The sequence below is a fragment of the Girardinichthys multiradiatus genome, chromosome X, assembly GCF_021462225.1.
Source record: "Girardinichthys multiradiatus isolate DD_20200921_A chromosome X, DD_fGirMul_XY1, whole genome shotgun sequence".
Lineage (NCBI taxonomy): Eukaryota > Metazoa > Chordata > Actinopteri > Cyprinodontiformes > Goodeidae > Girardinichthys > Girardinichthys multiradiatus.
Genome location: NC_061817.1, coordinates 38,794,201 through 38,818,825, shown reverse-complemented (window position 1 = coordinate 38,818,825; position 24,625 = coordinate 38,794,201). Strand labels below are relative to the sequence as shown.

The 24,625-nt window shown below is 44.7% G+C and overlaps 3 protein-coding genes across 9 annotated transcripts in view; all 3 read left to right on the top strand.

The window, feature by feature from the left end:
* Positions 1 to 564: 564 nt before the first annotated feature.
* On the top strand, positions 565 to 9,299 carry LOC124863556 (26S proteasome non-ATPase regulatory subunit 3-like). Of its 2 annotated transcripts, XM_047357976.1 has the most exons (13): positions 565 to 877; positions 1,396 to 1,476; positions 1,939 to 2,129; positions 2,247 to 2,387; positions 4,533 to 4,669; positions 5,795 to 5,985; positions 6,071 to 6,174; positions 6,766 to 6,880; positions 7,303 to 7,422; positions 7,502 to 7,605; positions 7,678 to 7,833; positions 8,043 to 8,093; positions 9,064 to 9,299. In XM_047357976.1, exons 1-13 carry the CDS (start codon positions 697 to 699, stop codon positions 9,139 to 9,141), a joined length of 1,650 nt encoding a protein of 549 aa, XP_047213932.1. In that variant the 5' UTR covers positions 565 to 696; the 3' UTR covers positions 9,142 to 9,299. The 2 variants fall into 2 exon arrangements, with proteins under 2 accessions (XP_047213932.1, XP_047213933.1); XM_047357977.1 differs by lacking the exon at positions 1,396 to 1,476 and having other exon boundaries at positions 568 to 877.
* Positions 9,300 to 10,915: 1,616 nt separating this feature from the next.
* On the top strand, positions 10,916 to 17,768 carry LOC124862583 (granulocyte colony-stimulating factor-like). Its single transcript, XM_047356571.1, has 5 exons — positions 10,916 to 12,926; positions 13,956 to 14,122; positions 14,208 to 14,318; positions 15,923 to 16,054; positions 16,133 to 17,768. The coding sequence occupies exons 1-5, from the start codon at positions 12,911 to 12,913 to the stop codon at positions 16,310 to 16,312; spliced, it is 606 nt and encodes a 201-aa protein (XP_047212527.1). The 5' UTR covers positions 10,916 to 12,910; the 3' UTR covers positions 16,313 to 17,768.
* A 1,767-nt stretch (positions 17,769 to 19,535) lies between these two features.
* The window catches only part of LOC124862445 (sterile alpha motif domain-containing protein 14-like), a 14,600-nt gene continuing 9,510 nt past the window's right edge, over positions 19,536 to 24,625 (top strand). Inside the window, exons 1-2 of one of the 6 annotated variants that reach the window (XM_047356347.1) lie at positions 23,942 to 24,420; positions 24,452 to 24,625. The exon at positions 24,452 to 24,625 is cut by the window's right edge and continues 322 nt beyond it. The gene's annotated coding sequence lies outside the window, so the exon portion shown is untranslated. Of the gene's footprint in view, positions 19,765 to 23,941 lie in introns of those variants that run through there. The other 5 variants (XM_047356348.1, XM_047356350.1, XM_047356351.1 and 2 more) reach the window with 5 other exon arrangements.

Here is a 24,625-nt window from a genome sequence, read left to right as displayed (position 1 = left end):
TCTGGAACGTCCTCCCTCAGACTTTAATGAGCTGATGAGTCTTTCATCCTGTTTTAAAAACGGTTTTGAAATGCACTATTTATTTAAGGTTTATATTTACTTTGTTTTTTATTGCCGCAGTTGTTTGTATTTTATAGCACTGTCTTTATCTTTCTGTAAAGAACTTAAAAAACAACTGTTGAAAAGGTTATTTTTAAATAAAGAATTATTACTAAGCTATTATTATTATTGTTGTTATACAGTTAATTAGGGTGTGGATCACTCATGATAATGACATCATTTAAAGGTTTAAAACTGTGTACGTTTAAACTTTAGGAGTTAAAAATAAAGAGCGTAATTATTTTTATTGCGTTTCTGATCTGAGGGATTAAAATTAATCATCCCAAACACAAATCTTAAACTTTTTATGTATTTAAACTTTATTTTTTGACTGGGTGATTTTGTCACACATTTGAATTTCCCCTCTTCTTGTGGTTCTGGGTTATTCCGGTTCTGGTTCACGCCGTTTCCGGTTCTGTTGCTCCGAGCGGAGCAGGATTGAGTCATCTGTGATCGACTGTCTCTGCCTGCTCTGTTCTCTCCTCTATCAGCTGCTCCTGCCTGCAGAGTGAATACTGTCCAGTCATTGTGAGGATCAGCTTCAGCTGCTCCGATTATTGAACCCGTCAGAACCCCACAGTTCGGTCAAAACATAGCATGAGGGAGACAGGGTCTAAGCGGAGAGAAAAGGCGGGCGGCCGGGACAAGTCCAGCAAGGAGCCCAAAGAACCGAAGGAGGCGAAGACGGCCCAGGAGCAGCAGGACGTGGAGATGCCGGAGGAGGAGGCTGCTAACGCGGCTAAGCAGCCTAAAGAGCAGGACAGCCTTACACTGGAGGGTAAGCCCGGGTTTGGTGTTCGGGTAGAGACGGGGGTGGGGGGTCCAGAACGGAAGTCAGTGTGGTTCTGGACTCTTCCAACCAGAAAAAACAACCTGTTAGCCTTAGCCCGTTAGCATGAAACTAAGTACTGCTAGGTGTCGTACGTCGAAAGAAAATGGCGTAAAAAAAAAAAAAAAAAATCAAAATGCGGTTTATCTTGTGTATCTGTTGTGAAACAGATCAGAACATGTCCAGAACCAGAACCAGGCTCTGGCCTGACGCCTGTCCCTATCGGAACCGAACTCGTAAACAGTGAGACAGCAGAGATGCATCATCACCAAACTGATTGACTTGTCTGTGAATGTTGCTTCAAATCAGCCCAGAAATGTTGTCAGGTTCTAAACATAAATCATATTTTTTGCAACCAGTCCACCCAGTCTGGGAGTTTATACTTTTATTTAGAACCGTTGGTGTTCTGTTTAGACAGGCACTCCAGATTGGACCAGTTTAAGACAGTTATAATGGTCTTTTTGTAGTGTCCCCTTCAGCTCAGGTTCCACCTTCTCCAGTCTCCAAACCGTCTCTGCAGACTGAAACACAGGCTGGACGAGTCAAAGGTCAGAGGTTAAAATGTAAAATGGAATGGAATAATGTTTTTTTTGGTCCAATCAATGGTGAGATCCACATTGTTCCTGCTGCAAAGATCTGGACACACATACAGACTGCAGGTACAGATGCTGTGCTAAATCTCAACAGCTGAGTGGAAGAAGGTCTTCATGAGAGGTCTCTGATCTCCTGAGGACCTTCGTCTCCTCAGCAGAGGGATTTGTCAGTTTAAACATTTCCAATACTTTGTGGATTGAAACATGAGGTCATCATAGATCAGCTTCTTGGCTATAATAAATTCTGCTGAACCTCCATCAGTTTGAGCTGAAACATCTGGATCTTCTTGTATATGACAGTTAGTATTCATCAGATGAGACGAAGATCAGTAGATGTAGGGGTTAACTGCTCTTTTAGAATGTGTGAAATTGTCAGTGATCTTCTGAACTCCTCCCTCATCTTCATCTCCTCCTCAGACATCAAGGAGCATGTGAAGCAGATTGAGAAGGCCGTGTCAGGAAAGGAGCCTCGCTTCGTCCTGCGCGCCCTGCGAGCGCTGCCGTCCACCAGTCGCCGCCTTAATACCAACGTGCTCCACAAAGCCCTCACTGGATTCTTCACCAGCAATGCCACCACTAGAGACTTCCTGGTGGGCTTCTTGGAGGAGGTAATCAGAAGCAGCAGCTCTGGTTTTCATTGGTTTAAACACGGATGCCCGTGGTCCTTTCAGGAGAAACTGAACCAATCGGGTTTTTAATTGAGCTGTCCTCTCTGTGTGTCTCAGCCCATGGAGATGGCGGACGGAGACATCCAGTTCCGTCCAAGGACGGGGAAAGCGGCATCAGCTCCTCTTCTTCCAGAGGTGGAGACGTATCTCCAGCTGCTGCTGGTGATCCACCTGACCAACAGCAAGAGATACACAGAGGTAGGAACCACACACTGTTACTGTCCCAATACCTGACTTCCATCAGTCGGCAGATCTTACTGTTGGTTTAATTAGGAACGTTTCTGAACTTACTGGTGGACCCAGTCCATGAATCCTTATTATAGTTCTGGTTTAGTAGAATATTTGAGTCCTGCTTCAGGTACCATCCAGGCATGATCTCCATGTCTGGTCCAAGGTCTTCTTGTTTAAAGTTTTCCTTTTGTTGTGATGAAAAACGTTTGATTCCTCACTAAGGAGAACATATGACCATAAACTCCGTCTGTCTGCACACATTTTAACTCCAGGAGGAAGAGACCTGTACGGATGAGCGAGTCGGGGATCTGGTGCTGCCCAGATTGGCTGCAGTTCATTACTTGTAATAGAACTTCATTAAAAACATTCTGGTGCCCTTCATGTGTAACGAGCCGCTGCCGGCCCAGTAACATGGATAGCAGAAACTGTTAGAGATGCAGGTCGGAGTTCTGATGAACCGAGTTGACTTGTTGAATTTTCATACCGTGGTGATTCTCGAGAAGCTGCATCTACTGGTCTGGTCGGGTATGTGATCCGAACCCCTGTTGGCTATGTAAGTCTGTCGTCCACAGAACCCGCTACAGAACGTTTCTCTGAACTTGTGAGTTCAACTTATTTGTTGTTTAATATGTTTAACTGTGAAATGAACCTTGGTTGCTTTTTAGGCAAGGCAGGTTTATTTATTTAGTAGCGAGACGATTCAAAGTGCTTCACATGAAGGAAAAAATAAGAAACATATTAGTCAAAGTACATTACAGTCACATAAAGGTAATTCAAAAGTAAAGAGAATAGAAAGATTGATAAGAAAATGAAAGGAACTGACTGAAAACTTAACTAATAAAGTTAAAATGGCCCAGTCAAAGGCCGCTCTAAACAAGTTTTTAATCTTTATTTAAAGTAATTTAGGGTTTTTCCAGTTTTCTGGGAGTTTATTCCAGATTAGTGGAGCATAAGAACTAAAAGCTGCTTCTCCATGTTTGGTTCTGGTTCTGGTTCTGCAGAGTAGATTTGAGCCAGAAGACCTGAGAGGTCTGGATGGTTGATACACTGACAACAAGTCTGTAATGTATTTTGATGCTAAGCCATTCAGTGATTTATAGACTAACAGAAGTATTTTAAAGTCTATTCTTTGAGCTACAGGGAGCCAGTGTAGGGACTTTAGAACCGGGCCGATGTTCTCCACTTTCTTAGTTCTAGTGAGGATCCGGGCAGCAGCGTTCTGGATCAACTGCAGCTGTCTGATCCACTTTTTAGGCAGACCTGTGAAGACACCGTTGCAGTAATCAATTCTACTAAAGATGAACGCATGAATTAGTTTTTCAAGGTCCTGCTGAGACATTAGTCCTTTAATCCTGGAGATGTTCTAGCTCCCATGATGGAGCTCAGCTAGCGGCGCAGCAGGCGGGGGAACTGAGCTCATTTTTACGAGTACATTTATGACGTTTGTCCAGGTTCTCCACCTCCCTGCTCCTCGTGTGTTCCTCTGCCATACGTTACAGTAGCTACTATATCTGCTGTTCTAGGTTTGGTCCATGTCTTCTAGAATAGGAATCCAACTTCTCCAGGATGTTGATTTATGCATTTGTTGTCAGTAGAGCAGAACTTTAAAGAAGATTATGTTTTAATCATTTCTTCACTTCATTTAGAAAAGATAAGATTTGAGTTTTAAAGAGTCATATACGAGTGCTTGTGTTTAAGTTGACAGAGTCTGGACCAGGAACAAGTGTAGATTGACTAGAGGTCCCTGCTGGTCAGTGAGAAGCTGGACCTGGTTACTGGTTTCATTCAAGTAGTTCTGTGAAGCTGAGAGGATGCATATGATCAGACGTCATTCATCTGTTTTTGCAGTTCTTCTCGTATACTGAAGGTGGCGCTTATCAGAGATGTTACACGTTCAGGAAGGCTGTAGATGTTTGTTCTGGAAGCAGAGTTCTGTCTTCGTATCCTGAGGGAGGGAATCACCTGGATTTATTACAGCTATAATGTGTCCCCCTGCTGGACCAGAACCTCAGGGTCCGGACCAGACCGAGCTGATCCTGATGGTTTCTCTGGCTGGAACAGTCATTGGTGTACGTGACCCTGACTCTGCTGCTGCTGTTCTTCTGGTTTCAGGCTCAGAAAGTTTCTGACGAGCTGATGCAGAAGGTGAGCTCGAAGAACCGCAGAGCTCTGGACCTGGTTGTCGCTAAATGTTATTATTATCACGCCCGAGTGTACGAGTTCCAGAACCAGCTCGATACCATCCGCGGGTAAACACACACACACACACACACACACACACAGACAGAGTACTATATGAGCTGGTGGAGCAATGCTCACGTCTCTGCTCCATGTTTTGGCTCTAAATTCTGCCCCTGAACTGACGAGTCTACCGGGTCCGTTCCAGGAGAGCTTCCATCCTGCAGCTTTTAGACTCCTCTCTTCTCCAACACCTGAAACACAGGTGTGTCTCTGCAGAGCTGAATGCTGATGAGGGAATGCAGGTGTGTTGGAGCAGAGGTGCATCTAAACGCTGAGGGATGGAAGCTCTTCAGGACTGGAGTTGGAGACACCTGGTCTAAAGCTTCTGTTGATCCTCGCTACACTTTCTTAAACTAACAAACTAAAACTCCTTATTTCTGTAGCACCAACCTCATTTATCTTTAAGTTAGTGCACCGTCGTCTCATTTGAATATAAAAGGTTCTTCTGCTCCATGGGAGGGAAGGTGACTGAGTCTGTGTTTTTAAAATGAAGCATCTCTTCTGCTGTAAAAGGTTCCTCTGGAGGTTTGAAAAATATAAAATCTGCTTTGATCATTTTCCAGGTCTAGATATATATAAAAAAATGAAAACTTTTAGAGAAATGTTTGGATTTCAGAAGAATTCATGTTAATTAATAAGATTCTTACCTTTTGATTTGAACATTTCCCCACCCTTTCACTCCCTGTTTGGTCATCAGAAAACTTCACATTCAGGTTGAGCTGGACCCGTAGTTCTTAAACTGGGTCTAAAATGCCAACGGAGAACTAAAACTTCCTAACAAATCTTTACAAACAACCTAAAGACACAGACAATGACCAACTATGTTTTAAAGAATCTGCATTTAGTCTGGAACGCTTTGACTAGTCTAGAAGCTGCAGATTAAGAAATGAAGCCGATCTAGAAAGTCTTCCTGCTTTATTATTTGGACCCGACATGTTGAGACCCAACTACTGTTCAAGCAGGTTCAAGATTTTTACATTGGAGTCCAATTCACAGAATCTCCTAAAAATGCTAAAATCACAGAATGAGATGCTGGAAAGCTTTGAAATGTTCTAACGTGTGAAGATCGCTGGGGGATGCTCTCCATTTCAAACTAAATCACATGACCTCTCTCGCTGTCTGGTCCCGCTCAGCTTCCTGCACACCCGGCTGCGCACGGCGACGCTGCGCCGCGACGCCGACGGTCAGGCCGTGCTGCTCAACCTGCTGCTGAGGAACTACCTTCACTTCAACCTGTACGACCAGGCCGAGAAGCTCGTGTCCAAGTCCGTGTTCCCCGAGCTCGCCAACAACAACGAGTGGGCCAGATACCTCTACTACACAGGTGGGGAGCTCATCCGTGGGGGAGGGTGTGGGAGGAGAGGCGGGCTGCAGAGGGCTCACCTGTGTCTGTCATGTGACCTCTGCAGGTCGGATCAAGGCCATCCAGCTGGAATATACGGAAGCTCGCAGGACTCTGACCAACGCTCTGAGGAAAGCTCCGCAGCACACTGCAGTGGGCTTCAAGCAGACTGTATGCACACACACACACACACACACACACCTTTTGTCCTTTTCTAAGCTAAAGTTCTGTTGGGTCAGGTGGTGGGTTACTGTTTCTGCTTTTGTTAAAATGAAAGTCTTGAAAACAGTTTTGGGTCCATGATGAGATCTTGGAGTCGAGGGTTTTGTTCCAGGGTTGTGTGATTAAAACATGTTCAGAACCTGCCAGAACCATGATGTTGTCTACAGCAGATTAAAGAGCTGATTCCTGGCTGAGTGGACCAGAGGCTGCAGAGACTGGTCCGGTCTCTCCAGGACTGTCACTATAAAAGTCCTTGTCAGTAAAAAGTCGGGTTCCTTAAATCATAAAATTCTAGCTCGTGTTCTAGCTCCCAGATGTTCTGATTTAGTGAAGTTTTCCTCATCGGAAAAATTAAGCTGCCTTCCCCTGTTTGACCAGAAGGGGAGCTGTTGATGCATGTTTAATGGCTGGATCAGTTCAGTGTGTAGACTAAAAACCTGGACCTGATGACCTCAGGTTCAGCTTTTTCCTGCTTCCTGAGCAGGAAGATGTGAAGTTCTGTTTGGGTTCTGACGGGCCGTTCTGTGTTTGTGTGTTCAGGTTCACAAGCTGCTGATTGTGGTGGAGCTGCTGCTCGGAGAGATTCCTGACAGGCTGCAGTTCAGACAGCCGTCACTCAAACGCTCCCTGATGCCGTACTTCCTGCTGACCCAGGGTCAGTGTCCACACATGCTGGTTTCAGTTCTCCATCAGAACCACAGCTGATCACTGCAGGACACCAGGCTCTAAAACCGGGTGGTTCCGGTTATTGTACAGATTATTACATCAGTGTGGGACAAAATAAGAACATATATCTGAGCCCTTTAAATGGTTCTGGACTTCTGATTTCCAGCGCTCCTGAACTAAACAGGGGGTACCAGGTAGAAGGGTCCAGAAATACTGACTTTTCAAAATAAAACCAGATGACCACAGAAAGAAATGTTTTATGTCTTAGCATTTATTCACAATGTAAGCAAAGAAACAATTTTATTCCATATTTAGGAGGTTTGCGTCAACTCCTGACTGACGGTGTGTGTGTGTGTGTGTGTGTGTGTGTGTGTGTTTGTGCGTGTGTGTGTGCACGTGCATCCCCCTCAGCGGTGAGAACCGGGAACCTGGCCAAGTTTAACCAGGTCTTGGAGCAGTTTGGCGAAAAGTTCCAGGCTGACGGGACGTACACACTTATCATCCGCCTGCGACACAACGTCATCAAGACCGGTGAGCCAATCACGGGCCTCAGCTGTTCTCAGCCAATCACAGCTGTAGCCTTAATGTGTGTGTGTGTGTGTGTGTTCAGGCGTTCGGATGATCAGCCTGTCATACTCTCGGATCTCTCTGGCCGACATCGCTCAGAAGCTGCAGCTCGACAGTCCCGAGGACGCAGAGTTCATCGTTGCCAAGGTAACCAGGATGTCAATAACTGATGTCAGACTGATATCAGTGGGCGGAGCCTAATCTGACCGTACTGTGCAGGCAATCCGTGACGGCGTGATAGAGGCCATCATCAACCATGAGAAGGGCTTCGTTCAATCAAAGGAGACCATAGACATCTATGGGACCAGAGAGCCTCAGCTGGCGTTCCATCAGAGGATCTCCTTCTGCCTGGACGTCCACAACATGTCTGTGAAGGTAACGGATCAATGTTCAGATGTTCCTAAAGATAACAACTACGCTCTGAAGGTTGGCTGTAGGTTCACTGTCATGGAGAGAAGAAACGTCACATCTGTATGAAGAACAAAGGAGCTCATGTTTCCTTTAACTGGTTTACCTTAAACCACTTAACTGGTTGGACTGATCAGCTGCAGCTTCATGACCTGACTCTGTGTCTCCCCCTGCAGGCCATGAGGTTTCCTCCTAAAGCATACAACAAGGACCTGGAATCAGCAGAGGTAACACACACACACACACACACACACAGTTTCAGGCAGTTTCTTCAGATGCTTCAAGATGTTTGAGAACAGCAGCAGCAGAACAGACTGAGCTTCACTTATCATCTGAAGAAGGAATAAAGTTCTCCTCAGATGGGCTCAGGGACGGATCAGATTAGACCTTCAGCAGTGAGGACAACCTTTTGCTGAATGGATGGGAATTTAACTTCCACACAGACATGAACTGAGATTATTTCCAACATCAGGAGGTAAAACGTTGCAGATCCAGCCAAGCTGCCATGATCTAAGGCCATACCATCACAGGGCCTCCTAAAACATGTTACTGCAGAGTCAGAGGCAACCAACATTCCCAGATTATAACGAGGTCTGAGTGATTCGTCCTAGAGAAGAGCCAAGCACACACAGCAGGCACTGATCCAGTGTGATGGTTTAAGTTTGTTTCTCTAGAGCATAAACGCTGTAAAATATTTCATATTAACAGTTAAAATCATCTGTCTGCTCCACAGATACTGAAAAAAGAAGAAATGTGTTTCATTTATTCTTTAAAATGAATATTTCCAACTTTATGAATGTAAACACAGATGTCCAACTTTAGCGATTCTATTGGACCATTTAAAGCCAGAGGAGTTTAAACTGGGAGCTGATTGAAACTAAATACTGGGAATATTCAACCAGTACAACCTTCCCTCTGCTAAAAGATGTAGCTCTCTACCAGGGCTGTTTTCTAGTGTAAATTGCTCCTCTGGTACCTTGATTTGGAGCGGTTCTTTCAGGGCCCAGAGAAAACTCCCCTGCGTCATGCAGTGGAAGCACATAAGTCTGTTTTAATAAATGTTTTAATAAATCGGCAGTAGACGGATAAACTGAACCGAAACAGACAGGCTGGATCAGAACCGTTAACCTGAGATTAATGTTAGAAAAAAATCCATCCAGAACAGCCTGTCTCTGTCTCTCTTTGTGGTGCATTCAGGAGCGTCGGGAACGGGAGCAGCAGGATCTGGAGTTCGCCAAAGAGATGGCTGAAGACGATGACGACAGCTTCCCATGAGTCTCTCCACGGACTTCCTGTTCAAACAGGAAGTGGTAGTGTGTTAACAGATCACTTATTACCCACAATGCTCCCTGTTTCCCCTGTTCCCTGTGTTGCAGCTTTAAACTCTGCTGCTGTTTGTTTCTGAAACCAATAAATCTTGTCTTTGTTTACTATGCTGGTGTTTTTACTGAGCATGCTCAGAAGAGCTTCACCTGGAGCTCCGCCGGGAGCTCCAGGTGCCGACAGAAGACCTGTGGGAGAAAAAGCTGACCAGGATACAATAAAATCACCTTGAATTCAGAGACTTTATGATCAGTGATGTTCTCCCTTTCTGGTCCTTGTCAGCATTCCTGCTGCTGAACGTTGCAGCTACTGCAGTGGAGCTGAAAGACCAGGTAGGAGAACATTGGTGATCTGCTCAGGATGTAAAGGTGATCTTAGCTTCTGCTGTGGACTGAGAAAGAAATGGTTCTCTGGGAAAGTTCTACAGAATATCCAGGTTTTTCACTTGGTCTGAAGGGTTTACTGTAAGGGCCAGATGTTCACGTTGGGGTTTGTCTATAAATCTGTTGTAAAAAAGCGTTATTGAGCTGAATATCTAGAAGCTGTCCCATCTAAGGTCTCCTAAAACACGTTCCATACTCACAGCTAACATCAAAAGTGCCACAGCGACCTTAAGAGCTGGGAAGATTCTTCAACCGATTGGCTGACCTGGTTGTCCAGGCTGGTGCTGCGCTAGTCGATGATGACCTCTGGCCTGCTGGTGCTCCCGTCAAAAGATGAGATCCTCCAAAACTGATCAATCTGAAGTCACCAACAATGACCTTCTGCCCACTGCATGAAAGCTCTTGGTCCCAACACATACCTCATGAGGAATCAAAATGGAGGACCACCATTATGATGATCGTAAAAAGGGCACCAATGTGTCTCCGGCCACCAGGAGACAACAGTGTATTGCGTACATACTGTCTCCTGATGACATCACCTACTGGTAGCAGAAGAAGTGTGAGACCTATAATTGAACCTTGAGGAACACCATATTTTAGACAACAATGACTCCAACACAGCTGATTGCTTCAGGTAACTGCAGCAATCCCTCCTCCAGGGAGATCATTCAGGGTCAGTTCTACATGAACCTCAAGGAGCCTTCAGTGAACCTGCAGTCTGAGAAGGAAAGGTCCAGTTGGAAACATGTGGAACAATCAGACCTCTGATGTTTGATCGATCTTGGTAATTCAGAACTTTACCTGTAAGGAGAGTTTTTCTGTATTTAACAAGGAGCCAGTGAAGAAAAGCTTTATTTTTTAGCACCATTTATGCACCGAGGAACCCATCGTTCCTCCTGTTTCTAAATGGTTACAGTTAGAACAATCTTTAAACATCAAACTGACAGATTCTTTCTGGATAAACATCTTAAAACCAGTGTAATATAAGTTGAAGCATTTTGGTCTCCAGCAGCTTCTGTTTGATTTCCTGTTGAACTCATTTATTCTTTAATAAATTATTTTAAATACTGCATTTATATTTAATCAGTGATCAAAGTAGAACATTGTGTTAGCTTTACAACTACATGTTGATCCCAGTTTGATGGAATCAGAAGAATCTCTCAGACTCCAGCTGGAAACTGGATTCATAGGTTCCTCCTTGGATCCTAAAGCCCAACGAGCTTCAGCTTGTGGAGGAGGTGACCTCTGAAATGTTGAAGAAGAAACTACTTTAGGTTTTATGACTGTACTAATTGTGATTTTCAAGAAATACCTGCAGTCAGAAGTAAAACATTTAGAACTTCTGCACCAAAGGAACTGGCTGTGAAACCTAAAGCTGAACTGGACCAATCAGGTGTTTGGATTGTGGGATGGTGCTGCTCCTGCAGAGGACCCTGGGCAGGTCTCCAGTCCATCAGAGGACAACACAGAGACATGCTAAGTCCTAGGGCACAATTTAGAGGGACCAGTCATGGTTTTGGACTGTGGGAGGAAGCAGGAGAACCCAGAGAGAACCAACACATTCATAACGAGAACAGGCACTAATAACTCTGCACAAAGACCTCAGGCCGGGATTCGGACCAAGGACCTTCTGCTACAAAGGAATTGAACTCCGAGCCAATTCACAACTTTTTTGCAAACAGCCCAGTTGTTTTCTAGCTGTACCGAATCTTTCCCGTACAGTCTAATAATACCGTCGGGTCCAGCACTGAACATTAAGGTTAGAAAGGTCAACTTTGTATGAAGCAGCAGCAGAACCATGAGGCCGGGAATGAAACTGAAGCTCAAACTGAAATATTGTTTCCTACGTCACATTTTCTCAGTTCATTTTTATTGAGCAGAACTGAATCCCTGTGAAAATAATGAAATGATGACAGAACTCTGTGCGAATCAAACAGAATCAGCTTGTCCAGAAAATGAGATTACAACATGCCAGTACCTGATTCACACCACAAACTGCAGTTTTTATTCTAACACAATACAACAGGAAGGAAACGCTGGAATTTGATTTCTCCGGCTCAGGATTGGTGGATCAACGGATCTCTGACAGGAATAAAGTCTATAAGGAAATGAGACTCTCCAAGTTTCCTGCTGACTCACAAGCTTCCAGGATTTCTTAAAGAGCGACACACACATGATGACACACAGGAAGACAAAGCACACTGACACAATGAAAACACACCCAGGTTAATACTCATATGCACCTTCTGTACGTTTCCACTCAGATGCCACCTCCTGACCCTCATCCTGACCCTCATCCTGACCCTCATCCTGACCCTCATCAGGGTCAGCAGCCTGACAGCATGTGAGGTGACCTCTGACTTTGTGTTTCCAGACTTGTGATGGAGGAACCGCCACCTTCTCTAAGACTCTCCTGCAGGACAGTGTTCATGCAGTCAGGAGGATTTCTGCAGTCGATCTGTAGCTTCATGTTAGCAGGACAGTCAGATGTTTCATAGATGGAGAACGGAGCTATAATGTTCCCTCTGCATCACATTGAGCCACACAGGCACTAACAGGAGATGATGGATGATTCCAGTTTATTTATGAAATTAGAAAGAGAGCAAAGAAAGACCAAACAAATGAGCTCTCACTCTTTTTACTTTTTCTTATGTAAAAACATTTTTTCACTTGTTTTTTATTTATTTATGTTGTTCTGAATAAAAACGATGAGTTTCATAGAGGATTTCTGCAGAAGATTCAGATTTTACAGAATCATAAAACCCGCATGAGAAGATAAAATAAATCAGTAATCTGATATATTGCCAGGATGCGGGACACAAGTTAGAGGCTTTAAATATTCTACAGGTGCCGCTACTACTGTCTGGAATGAGAGGTGAAGGTGTTTAGGAACCAGGAGTCCAGATATCTTCAAGTGCAGATAAGATGGTGAAGATCTGGAGGACCGAGAAGCTGAAGGTGACCTCTCTGCTGGTTACTGGTGTGTAAACACACTCAATCCCAGGTCAACACCGGGAAGTGATTTAAAGTCCACTGCAAAAGGTGCGCAGCCACGTGATTTACCTGCCAAGTCCCCGCCCAGCAGGCTCAGATCGCGCTGTTCTCCGTGTGCGCTGCGCGCCCCCGGTTTGGACAGCGGTGACGCATTCAGGTTTTCAGAGACTTCGTAACTCCGGGTTTGCGGCATGACTCTGGTCCCCGTCAATGGGAAACCCCGCGGCGGAGCAGAGCGCAGATAAAAGGTCCAAACTGATCCAAATGGAAGCTGAAAGAGAAGCTCCGGAGCTGCGCAGCGGACACACACTGACACAAGCACACGCACGGCCGCCCTGATAGACATGGACACCTGGACAGGTAGGTCCACAGCTGGGACACATGACAGCCGCAGAGTTCTGAGAACGGGGTCCAGGTCCTGGTTCTGGACTACGACGGGAGGGCGGGTATGACAGGCTGGTGGTGCCAAAACAAAGAAATAAGTAAAAATGAAAGTGTTAAATGTGGTTCATTGTTGATATTATTGACACTAGCATTAATAAACAGATTTATGAGTGGAAATATGTCTAAACGTCCCCAGATGTTTTCTACTTAAATCTGGATTTATTTGGTCTAAAAGTTAAAGATTAACAGACATCTAAATATAGATGTTCTTTAGACGAGACCTCTGGGAACACAAGCCAGAACCACCAGCCTGTCATCAGATCTGCACAGAGGGAACTTGGCTGGACTTTGTTCCTCATGATGTCCTGGAGACACACGGTCAGCCTAGCATCACCTGTGCTTCATGAACCCTGCTGAGATCTCTCAGGGTTCTCGTTGGGGGTACTGCTTTACAACTGGGCTGCAGTTCTGCAGTTCTGGTTGGAAGTTGGTTGATGTTTTGGTTGTTCTAGTTCTGAGATGTGTTCCAGATCTGGTAGGAAGTTATACTAACAGTTACATAAAAAAGGAAATATTATTTTCCTGCTTAAAATCCAAATTTGCTCCGTCCTTCATGATATCCAGGAGGCATGTTGGAGTTTGCACTTCCTACACAAATGCATGTTTTCTGCCTACATTTTGACAATTTAACTGAACAGAAAATAGACTGAAATTCAATATTTTAGACCCTGAAATGAAGTCAAACAATGTTGCATTTTAACTTCAGTTCCAGACTTTTCCTGCGCTTCTTCCACATTTTCAGTTTTGTTTCTGGGATTTATAGGTTTTTAAGTTCTTACGCTCCAACTGTCTGAACTGAATGAATCTAAATGAGGGAGACTTACGGTCCAACCATTTTTAAATCAGCAGGACCACAGTGTTGATTCCGGTTGCTCAGTGTATCGTCTTTATGCTTCCTGTTAAATATTGTTTTCTGATTAATGATGATTTGTTTCCTTTCTCCAGTCACCATCTTGCTGCACTACTTGCTGTGTGCATCTTTAGTCCAATCAGCTCCCGTCGGCTTGCCATCCAACTTGCCGCCTGCATTCAGAGAAACAGCCGTGGAGGCGAGGACCCTCAGTGAGAAAATCCTGAAGGACATTTCTGCAGCGCACACTGCTACGGTCAAGGTAAACATGTGTTTGGTTGGTTCTGCTGGTCTTCACACAGCAGTTTCTTCTTCTTTGGTTCTTAACGCCGTTCTGTCCTCCTCAGGATTTCAGCCTCGATTCTTCGAGTCAGATGTCAAACCTGCAGATGATGGGAGTGTCGATGGGGATCCCTTCCTCCCCCGTCCTCAAAGTGCTGTCTGAACACTTCACCCTGGTCAGTCTTCTGGGTCCAGGGGGGCTGGGTTGGGTCTTTTGGAGGGTTAATGGATTTAGGAGGTTGCCACTGTGACTGAAGGGTTTTGGTTTTGTGTTACAGGAGGGAAGTTTAGGCTGTTTTAAGGTTTCCTCATGGGGTTGTAGGGTTAAATGTAGACAGTTTTTTGTGTGTTTAAGAGATGTTCTGATTTGCTGGGTACTGGACAGTATTTTTCTTCTCCGTGGTTCTAAAAGAACCATAGAGATAGTTTTTATGATTTACTGGGCTTCTTTTTTTTCAGTGGTTCTTAGAAGAAGGTTTAGGCTTATTATCGTGTCTTTGAGGGGTTTTCATCTCTTAAATGAGGTTTGTTGTAGTTTTGACAGGTTTCTTGTTGCTTTTGAAGTGGTATGCTCAAAGTTTCCGGGTTTGTGGACATTTCAGGTGGTTCTTAGGACTATTTGGAAGAATGTTTTTTGACTTCCACAGAGTTCCAGGACTTTGAATGATACAATGATTCCATAAATCTTTGAGAAGGTTCTAGAGCTTACTACTTGTTGAGTTCTTATGCTTAGTCCATTGGGGTTTGTTATGGGTCCTTGAGTGGATTCTTCTGGTGATAGTTCGGTTTCTGTGTGGTTCCTTTGTGGAGTTTTTAGTTTCAAATGGTTTGCGGCTCATTCAGGGCTTGGTTTGAGTATTTTATTAGGTTTTAGTTATCCTGAAGGTAGTCAGGATTAGGACAGTTGACTGTTCTCCTTCATTGGTTACTTAGAGAGGGAGCCGTTTTTAGTGACTAGTTTTTTGTTTAGGGAATTTCTGAAAGTACTTATGGAGTTCCTGGAGATACAAAGAGAAAACCGTAAGGGTCATAGAGGTGTTGTCATGCTTAGTTGGTTGTTTATTCAGTGGTTGTTTCTATCTTTATGAATTTATTTTTCATCTTGTTCCTGTCAGCTTTGGGACAATGATGTTATTTCAAGGTTCTTCAGATGGTTCTAAAGGTTTTAGATGGATTTTTGAGCCTTCACGCCTGGTCCCATGGGTTTCTACATTATGATAGCTTTTAAGATCCCTGAGCATGTGCTTATGGTGATCATAATGCCCCATTTCAGACTTTGTTTTACTTACAGTAATTTGAGGTTCACTCAGGGCTTGTTTTGAGTCTTCTGTGAGGTTCTGAGCCTTTATAGACATTTAACTCTGGAACGTTGTTAGTTAATTCAAGAGTTAGATTCCAAAATGTGTATTGTTTAGAAGGGTTCTGTAAGGGTTCTGTAAGGCCTTCTGGAGCTCCTAAAGGTACTTGGAGAAGCTTAATGGGTCATTAAAGTTGTTGTCGTGGTTACTTGATGGTAGATTCAGTGACTGTGGGGAAGTTCCTGGTGATCCTTCTTTCCTTTAGTGGAAATGTTCTCTGTCTTTTCCTTGGTTCCTGTCTGGCTAGGGGATAATGAGGTTAGGATTGTTTCACAAGGTTCTTGAGAAGTTTCTAGAGGTGTTTGAGGGATCTTCAGTCTTTTCTACCTTCATTGGTTTCTAAACCACTTAGTTGGTGTCACGTGTTTTTATTGTTTAGGAGGATCATGTAACGTGCTGTTTTTATTTGTTGCCCCCTACAGGACATGTGTGTGAGCCGAATGCTGGCAGGTGTTCAGATGTACCAGAACCTACTGGAGGTTCTGTCCAGCAGAACGAGTGGTCTGGAGGACTTAAAAGCGGACCTACGCGACCTATTGAACCACATCAATAAGGTAAAGCCTCTCGTCAGGTGAGCTGTGTGACTAATGGTCATGTGATCAGGCGTCTGACTGGCTGTCTGTCTGTTACAGCTGACAGAGGCACAACTCGGAGAAGACTATTTGGATCAGAACCCCATTTCGGACCTGGATTCTCATCTCCAAGACAGCTACAGTGTCCAGGTGGCGGTCCACATGACGCTGACTCAGCTGCGCTCCTTCTGTCATGACCTGAACCGTACCTTCAAAGTCCTCATCACCTATAGGCCATGACCTGCAGGTACATGCTAAGCCCCGCCCACCAGGAATGACACGATGTAACGATGTGGACTTTAAAGATCTGCAGGATCAGAGCTCAGCTGAGATCATATGAGAGGATCTTTACTGCTCAGTGATCAGCTATTGATGATCTGCTGCGTGTTCTTTCATTGGACTCTTTAAAGGCTAAAGCAGAACAGACTGAAGGATCCAGAGAACCTGATACAGAGAAAGCTCATAGTTTGTTTCTGTTCTGCAGTAGCTGCACATTAAAAACCTAAAAGCTGCTTCAGTTTATCAGACCATGAACTGCTGAGATATTTCTAGGAATGAAGATGGATGACGTCCTCTTCCTTCTTACCTGCTCATCTCCACACTGAATCAGATCCAGAAGAATCCTGAAGGTCTGTGTCTGTTTCGGCATGTCGAGCTGCTTCATGAGTTGGGGATCAGCAGGAATGTGAGCGCTGCCGCAGGAAGAAATGTGTTGAAATGTGTACTGACCTTAAAGTTAAGAAGAAAGAGCTTATTGTGAGCCTGACAGAACCCTGCAGGTCTGGACCCGCTCAGCGCATAGATGAACTCTCTTCTTCTGCTGTTTATCTTGTTTCACCGCAGTGAAGCTGCAGACAGAACAACTACCAACCTGCAGAGTTTGATTTATAATCTTCTGACTGTTAATGTTTACGAACCCCTGAGGCTGAAACACGGATCAGATTCTAACATTAATTACAGCAGAAACAATTAGATCAACCACATCTTACATTTATTCTCCTGATGTTTATTCCTCCTTATCTCAGGACTACAGGAACATTAGGCTGCCACCTGCCAGCGTGCTGAAACACATTTTTACTCCTCTACCACCAAAAGATATGTTTTTATATAAACGGTTATCTTGTTCAATTTAATTATCATCAGAGAAACAGGTACTTCCTGTTTCTGCCTTTTGCAGTAAAGGTTTCTTTACTAAAACACTTTTGTTCTAAAGCAACTGCAGGAAGAGAAAGTATCAAGATCTCTTTGAGAAAACGTGACCAGTTTATTTGTTTATGTTTTTGAGGTATCAGGGTAACAGAGAGGCTTTTATTGTGAAAGCCCTGATGGCTCCCGTCAACAAAAGGAGCTTTTATTTTTGTTATTTATCAGCTGCAGATTATTTATGCTATTTTTTAAGTTATTGATAATATGTATTATTTATTGGTGTATTTATTACTATTGGTTGGTTGTGGGTTGGGTTATATTGTTAGTGTATATTTATTAGGTTTTAAATGTGAAGCTGAAACACTGAAAACGTTTGAGGTCGAACGCCTGATCAGAGCTCAGCTAGCGGGGGGGGATGATGTCAATGATGACATCACATCCACATGTCCTCTCATGACCTCACATAACTCAGGTTGAATCCTGGATATTTCTATCTTTATGTTTCAAAAATAAAATCATCTGAATTTCTAAATAAAAGCATCTCAATATCTTTTTTATATTTGATTATTTATATTGTCTTTATGTCTGGAATACATCTAGATTCAACTCTGGAGAAATATGAATAAATTCTTGATTTTTATTTGAAAGACAGTTTAAATGTATTAATAAATAAAAGTATTTATTTATAGTTCAAACAGTGGTTTTCTTATTTTTCAGTAAAAACTACTTTCAGTTTATCCCTCTTGATGCAATATTGTATTTGTGTTTGCATTTGTCTGCATTGAACTACTTTTAAACATAGGACTCAATATAAATTCCTATTTTGTATTTATGTAAATGTATTAATTTATATATTTTTGAATAATTCTCTTAGAAATAGAAAATAAATACATAAAGTATTTCATATGGTAACAAGATCATACCTGAAAGAACCAGATCCTGGAGACAATCAGCTGCTCTGAGCCTTGAAGATGAGGAGATGAAGCACAGAATCAGAGCTGCTGCTCCTCCACATTAGGAGGAGTCAGCTGTGGTTGTTCATCTCACCAGGAGGTCGTTTGGACACCTCCAGAGTTGAAAGGCTCTGGTTTAGGTCAGTTAGAATTTCCAAAATGATTCGTATTTGCTACAAGAACAACAAGAGATAATTTTTATTATTTCAAAATCAGAAGTTTACATACACTCAGATCACTGTGCCTATAAACAAGCCTTGTTGATGATGTCATAGCTTTATAGGTTGCTGATGGATGGACGGACAATCTTCTCTGATTTTGCAGACTTGGTGAAGACACCCAGCAGGACCCAACATCTGGTCAGGAGCGACTGGGTCTGAGCTCTGTTTGGTCCTGTAGGAACAATAGACAGAGTTACTGGAGGTTTAAGGAACTCTGATGCAAAGCAAACAAACTCAGGTGTTGGAGAACCAGTGGAAGAGCAGGCTGAATATACTGGAGTTACTGGAAGGCTGATGCCTATCTCCAGCAGTCATTGAGTGAGAGGCAGGATACATCCTGGACAGGTCTCCAGTCCACACACAGGGCAAACAACCAAGCACACATTCATACCTGAGGGTAACTTAGAGAGACCAATTAACTTAACAGCCATGTTTTGGACCGCAGGAGGAGGCCAGAGTACCAGGAGAAAACCCATGCATGCACTGGGAGAACAAGCAACCTCCATGCAAGAAGACCCCAGGTTGGGATTAGAAACCCAGACCTTCTTGCTGTAAGGCAACAGTGCTACCAGCTGTGCCACCGTGTAGTTGGTAAGTAATATCAACACCATAGATTACGTTTCTGTACTGCACGAGTCCAACCAGCAGGGGGCGCTGCTACAACAAAAAACAACAGAGATCTTGATGATGAAAACAAGGTGACACTGCAGAGAGGTTTGTGTTTGAGTCTGTTCATATCTCTGCTAGCTGTATATAAACTAAAAAACTCAATCATTAGCTTTATTTTACTATCTACTCAACATTGATGCATATTAACAGCTAAATCCCTTCATATAAAGTCTAATTTCAGCACCTGAAATGATCCGGAAAGAAGGAATGATCACAAATCTGGAAATATGATATAGATTCCTGTCATTTATTCCTATTTTCTATCATTTATATAAAATATTTCTGTTTTCAGCCTCGAAGCCTAAAAATCATCTGTTGTGTTTTGTTTTTTTTTAGTCACATCATCCTCTGCTGTCTTTGTCCATCCCTCCGTCTCCTCCATCCAATCCTTTCCCTGCTCCTCCTCCTCTTCCTGCTGTTGTCCTTGGAGCTGCTGTTTCAGGAACAGGCTGCAGTGTTCTGCTGAGTAGCAGTGAAACAGCATTCATTCGTCAGCAAGCAGCTTTCAGCTGAGCGCTAGAGTCCCTCAGGAGGAGACTCCAGCTCCCAGAATCCTATGCTACAGCCTCAAACTGTCTGAAGATCCGAGAGAAACCTCATAGAACTCTGGGAGACGTGGTCCTCGTCCATCAGCTGCTCACGGAGGCATAGGGAGGAGAGGGTGACGTGCCATGACAACAGTCAGAGGGAGACGCACTCAGAGGTGAGAGCATCTGTTTGTTGATCTTTCTGTCTCTTCATCCTCTCCTCTTCATCCTCCGTCTCTTCGTCCTTTGTCTTCTCCTGGCCGCTGTCAGACCAGTCCCATCCCTCTGGGTCTGCCGGCCGGAGCGCTGGGAACATTGTGTGTTTGTCTCAGAACAGCAGAGACTGTGTGTGTGTGTGTGTGTGTGTGTGTGTGTAGGGGGTGTTAAAGCATCTCCACCCATCCTGAGCAGCAGCAAACGTCCCCCTGTAGTAACTTCATGAGATCCTTCAGCAAACTGAGCAGGAGAAACCAAAAAGGAACCCACAGAATCAGGACATGACATAACAGGAAGATAAAAACCAAACATGAATCCAACATGAACGTTTGAACCAGGAGGATCCCACAGCAACAGAACCATCTCTTACTATCAGTGGCTGTTCTCCAACTGTTGGAAGATCAGGACAGTAAGCTCTGACTGCGTGAACCTCAGATTCAGGAGGAATATTCTGGTTTCAGTCCTGGGTGAGGAGGATTTTTCCATCCTGAACTATTAAAACTGATAGCTTGGTCTATGCTGCTGATAATAAGTCCCACCGGTTCCTGATGAGCTCTGAACTCTGTCAGTGCTGTTTGTCTCAGATTCTGTTCAGAACTTTTAGGAACAGAATTTCTGGGTGCAAAGCCAAACTGGAGAGCCTCTGTTTAGAGGAGTCCTCACATTTCAATGCTGCTTTATGCAGAAAATGTGTTCCTTGAATCTTCATGGGGTGGTAACTTCCAGCAGTTTGAAGATCAGCAGCTGAAAGCCTGAAGCTGTTTCCCAGCACCAAACATCATGGATGGCTACCTTCAACTTACTGCTTCATTAGTGGTGGTAGAGCAGAGTGGCAGATCAAGAGGTACAGCGTCTGCAGTGAGGTAGATGATGTACCGATCTGTCAGGTACATCATCAGGTACCGCGCTTTAAGGTTTATTACTGGCCATGGTCCTCCTTTAGCTTCAAAAAGCTGGATGTTCTGTACAGGTTTACACTAAACAAGACATGGTTCAAAGCTTCAACTACACCAACAAGTTTCAGTCACATTTCAACAGCAGTAGACATCATTTTAAGCACTTTTTGTCACCTTTCACATTCAAAGCAATGTCACATTTTCATTCTGAGGATAAATTGCAAAGCTTTCATTTGACCACTTGATGAAGGTTCCTCTGGTCCTGAGCTGTAGGTAATGAGAGAAGCAGGGAGAAGAAGCTGAGAGAAGCTTCCTCTGCAGGATGGCTGGATACAGGATGAGGAGATTGGCTATTGGCTTGGATCACTGGTTCAAGGAGCCAGCTGAGGTGATTTAGGAGTCTAGGAAGGAAGCTGCAAAAACGCCTTCTTAGGGAAGCGCTTCAGGAATATGCAACTAGAGGAGGGATGAGTGGATGGATGGATGGATGGATGGATGGATGGATGGATGAGTGGATGGATGGATGGATGAGTGGATGGATGGATGGATGGATGCTGGATGAGTGGATGGATGGATGGATGGATTGAGTGGATGGATGGATGGATGAGTGGATGGATGGATGGATGAGTGGATGATGGATGGATGAGTGGATGGATGGATGGATGAGTGGATGGTGGATGGATGAGTGGATGGATGGATGGATGGATGGATGAGTGGATGGATGGATGGATGGATGAGTGGATGGAGGGATGAGTGGATGGATGGAGGATGGATGGGATGAGTGGATGGATGGATTGGATGGAGTGAGTGGATGGATGAGTGGATGGATGGATGGATGGATGGATGGATGGATGGATGAGTGGATGGATGGATGAGTGGATGGATGAGTGGATGGATGGATGGATGGATGGATGGATGAGTGGATGGAGGATGGATGGATGGATGGATGAGTGGATGGAGGGATGAGTGGATGGATGGATGGATGGATGGATGGATGGATGATGATGATGTGGGATGGATGATGGATGGATGGATGGATGGATGGATGGATGAGTGGATGGATGGATGGATGGATGAGTGGATGGATGGATGGATGAGTGGATGGATGGATGGATGGATGGATGGATGGATGGATGAGTGGATGGATGGATGGATGGATGGATGAGTGGATGGATGGATGGATGAGTGGATGGATGGATGGATGGATGGATGGATGAGTGGATGGATGGATGGATGAGTGGATGGATGGATGGATGGATGGATGAGTGGATGGAGGGATGAGTGGATGGATGGATGGATGGATGGATGGATGGATGGATGAGTGGATGGATGGATGGATGAGTGGATGGATGGATGGATGGATGAGTGGATGGATGGATGGATGAGTGGATGGATGAGTGGATGGATGGATGGATGGATGGATGGATGAGTGGATGGATGAGTGGATGGATGGATGGATGGATGGATGGATGAGTGGATGGATGGATGGATGGATGGATGAGTGGATGGATGGATGGATGAGTGGATGGATGGATGGATGGATGGATGAGTGGATGGATGGATGGATGAGTGGATGGATGGATGGATGGATGAGTGGATGGATGGATGGATGAGTGGATGGATGGATGGATGGATGAGTGGATGGATGGATGAGTGGATGGATGGATGAGTGGATGGATGGATGGATGGATGGATGGATGAGTGGATGGATGGATGGATGGATGGATGGATGGATGAGTGGATGGATGGATGAGTGGATGGATGGATGGATGGATGGATGGATGGATGGATGAGTGGATGGATGGATGAGTGGATGGATGGATGGATGGATGGATGAGTGGATGGATGGATGAGTGGATGGATGGATGGATGGATGGATGGATGGATGGATGGATGGATGGATGGATGGATGGATGGATGGATGGATGGATGGATGAGTGGATGGATGGATGAGTGGATGGATGGATGGATGGATGAGTGGATGGATGGATGGATGGATGGATGGATGGATGAGTGGATGGATGGATGAGTGGATGGATGGATGGATGGATGGATGGATGGATGAGTGGATGGATGGATGAGTGGATGGATGGATGGATGGATGAGTGGATGGATGGATGGATGGATGGATGGATGGATGGATGGATGAGTGGATGGATGGATGAGTGGATGGATGGATGGATGGATGGATGAGTGGATGGATGGATGAGTGGATAGATGGATGGATGGATGGATGAGTGGATGGATGGATGGATGGATGGATGGATGAGTGGATGGATGGATGGATGAGTGGATGGATGGATGGATGGATGAGTGGATGGAGGGATGAGTGGATGGATGGATGGATGGATGGATGGATGAGTGGATGGATGGATGGATGAGTGGATGGATGGATGAGTGGATGGATGAGTGGATGGATGGATGGATGGATGAGTGGATGGATGGATGGATGGATGAGTGGATGGATGGATGGATGGATGAGTGGATGGATGGATGAGTGGATGGATGGATGAGTGGATGGATGAGTGGATGGATGAGTGGATGGATGGATGAGTGGATGGATGAGTGGATGGATGGATGGATGGATGAGTGGATGGATGGATGGATGGATGAGTGGATGGATGGATGGATGGATGAGTGGATGGATGGATGAGTGGATGGATGGATGAGTGGATGGATGAGTGGATGGATGAGTGGATGGATGGATGGATGGATGGATGAGTGGATGGATGGATGAGTGGATGGATGAGTGGATGGATGGATGAGTGGATGGATGGATGAGTGGATGGATGAGTGGATGGATGAGTGGATGGATGGATGAGTGGATGGATGAGTGGATGGATGAGTGGATGGATGAGTGGATGGATGAGTGGATGGATGAGTGGATGGATGAGTGGATGGATGGATGAGTGGATGGATGAGTGGATGGATGATCTTTAAAACACTTTCTAATGAAAAACGTAATGTTGATGGATCCAGCAGGAAAGTGTTGCAGCAGTTTCTTCCAGCTTGTTTGCATTTCTGGGACTCTGGCTCTTTGGGTGTGTTTGATGTGTGACTGCAAGGTTTTCAGAGTATCTGTGAGCTGTTGGGTGGGTTCTGGATCTCATTGTTTACAGGTTTTTCTGTGTGCTGTCAGGTGGTTCTTGTTGCTCAGTGTGTGCTCCTCCCTCCTTCAGTACATCCATCTGCTTGCTGCAGGCTGTTGGCCTCATGCCCCCTCTGTTCTTCTCCTGCTTCTCTCATTTCTAGCTCTGTCTCTGTCTCTGTGTGGCTGTGGATTGTTTTCCTGCTGACTTGAACGGGTTCTCTAGACCATTCAGTTGTCCTTCAGGGGTTCTGAATGTCTTCCAGGGGTTTTCTCTGAGCTTTAGCTGTTTTGCCACTTTGTTGGAGTCCAGTTTTTCACTGTTAGCTATGGATCCTTACAGAGAAGGAGAGGAGGTATCACAGAGATGTTAAAGCTTGTTGAAGAGTTACAGATGTTAACAAAGACAAGAGGTTCCTGTGTGGCACATCAGCTTTTAACAGATCTGGATCCAGGAACCAGGACCTCCAGTGATGAAATGGGTCAGCAGCGTCAGCTGAGCGACAACATCTCCCTCCTGACTTCCTGCCCCGAGACTTCATGTGTCTTCACAGAGCAGCAGTGTGTTTCAGCTGAATCCTTAACGAGGCTGTATAGAGGTTAACTGCTCAGGGAGGCTGGTGGAGAAGGAGGTGGAGGAGGAGGAGGCTGGGAGAGAAGGAGGTGGAGGAGGAGGAGGCTGGGAGAGAAGGAGGTGCAGGAGGAGGAGATGTTTGCAGGGTCTGAGATGAGATCTATTTATCTTTATTTAGGAAACTGAATGCTTAACATGGACCAGTGGGTTCTGTTTTAGGTCAGAAAATCTGCTCCATAGTTATTGTGTCCTAGAAGAACCAA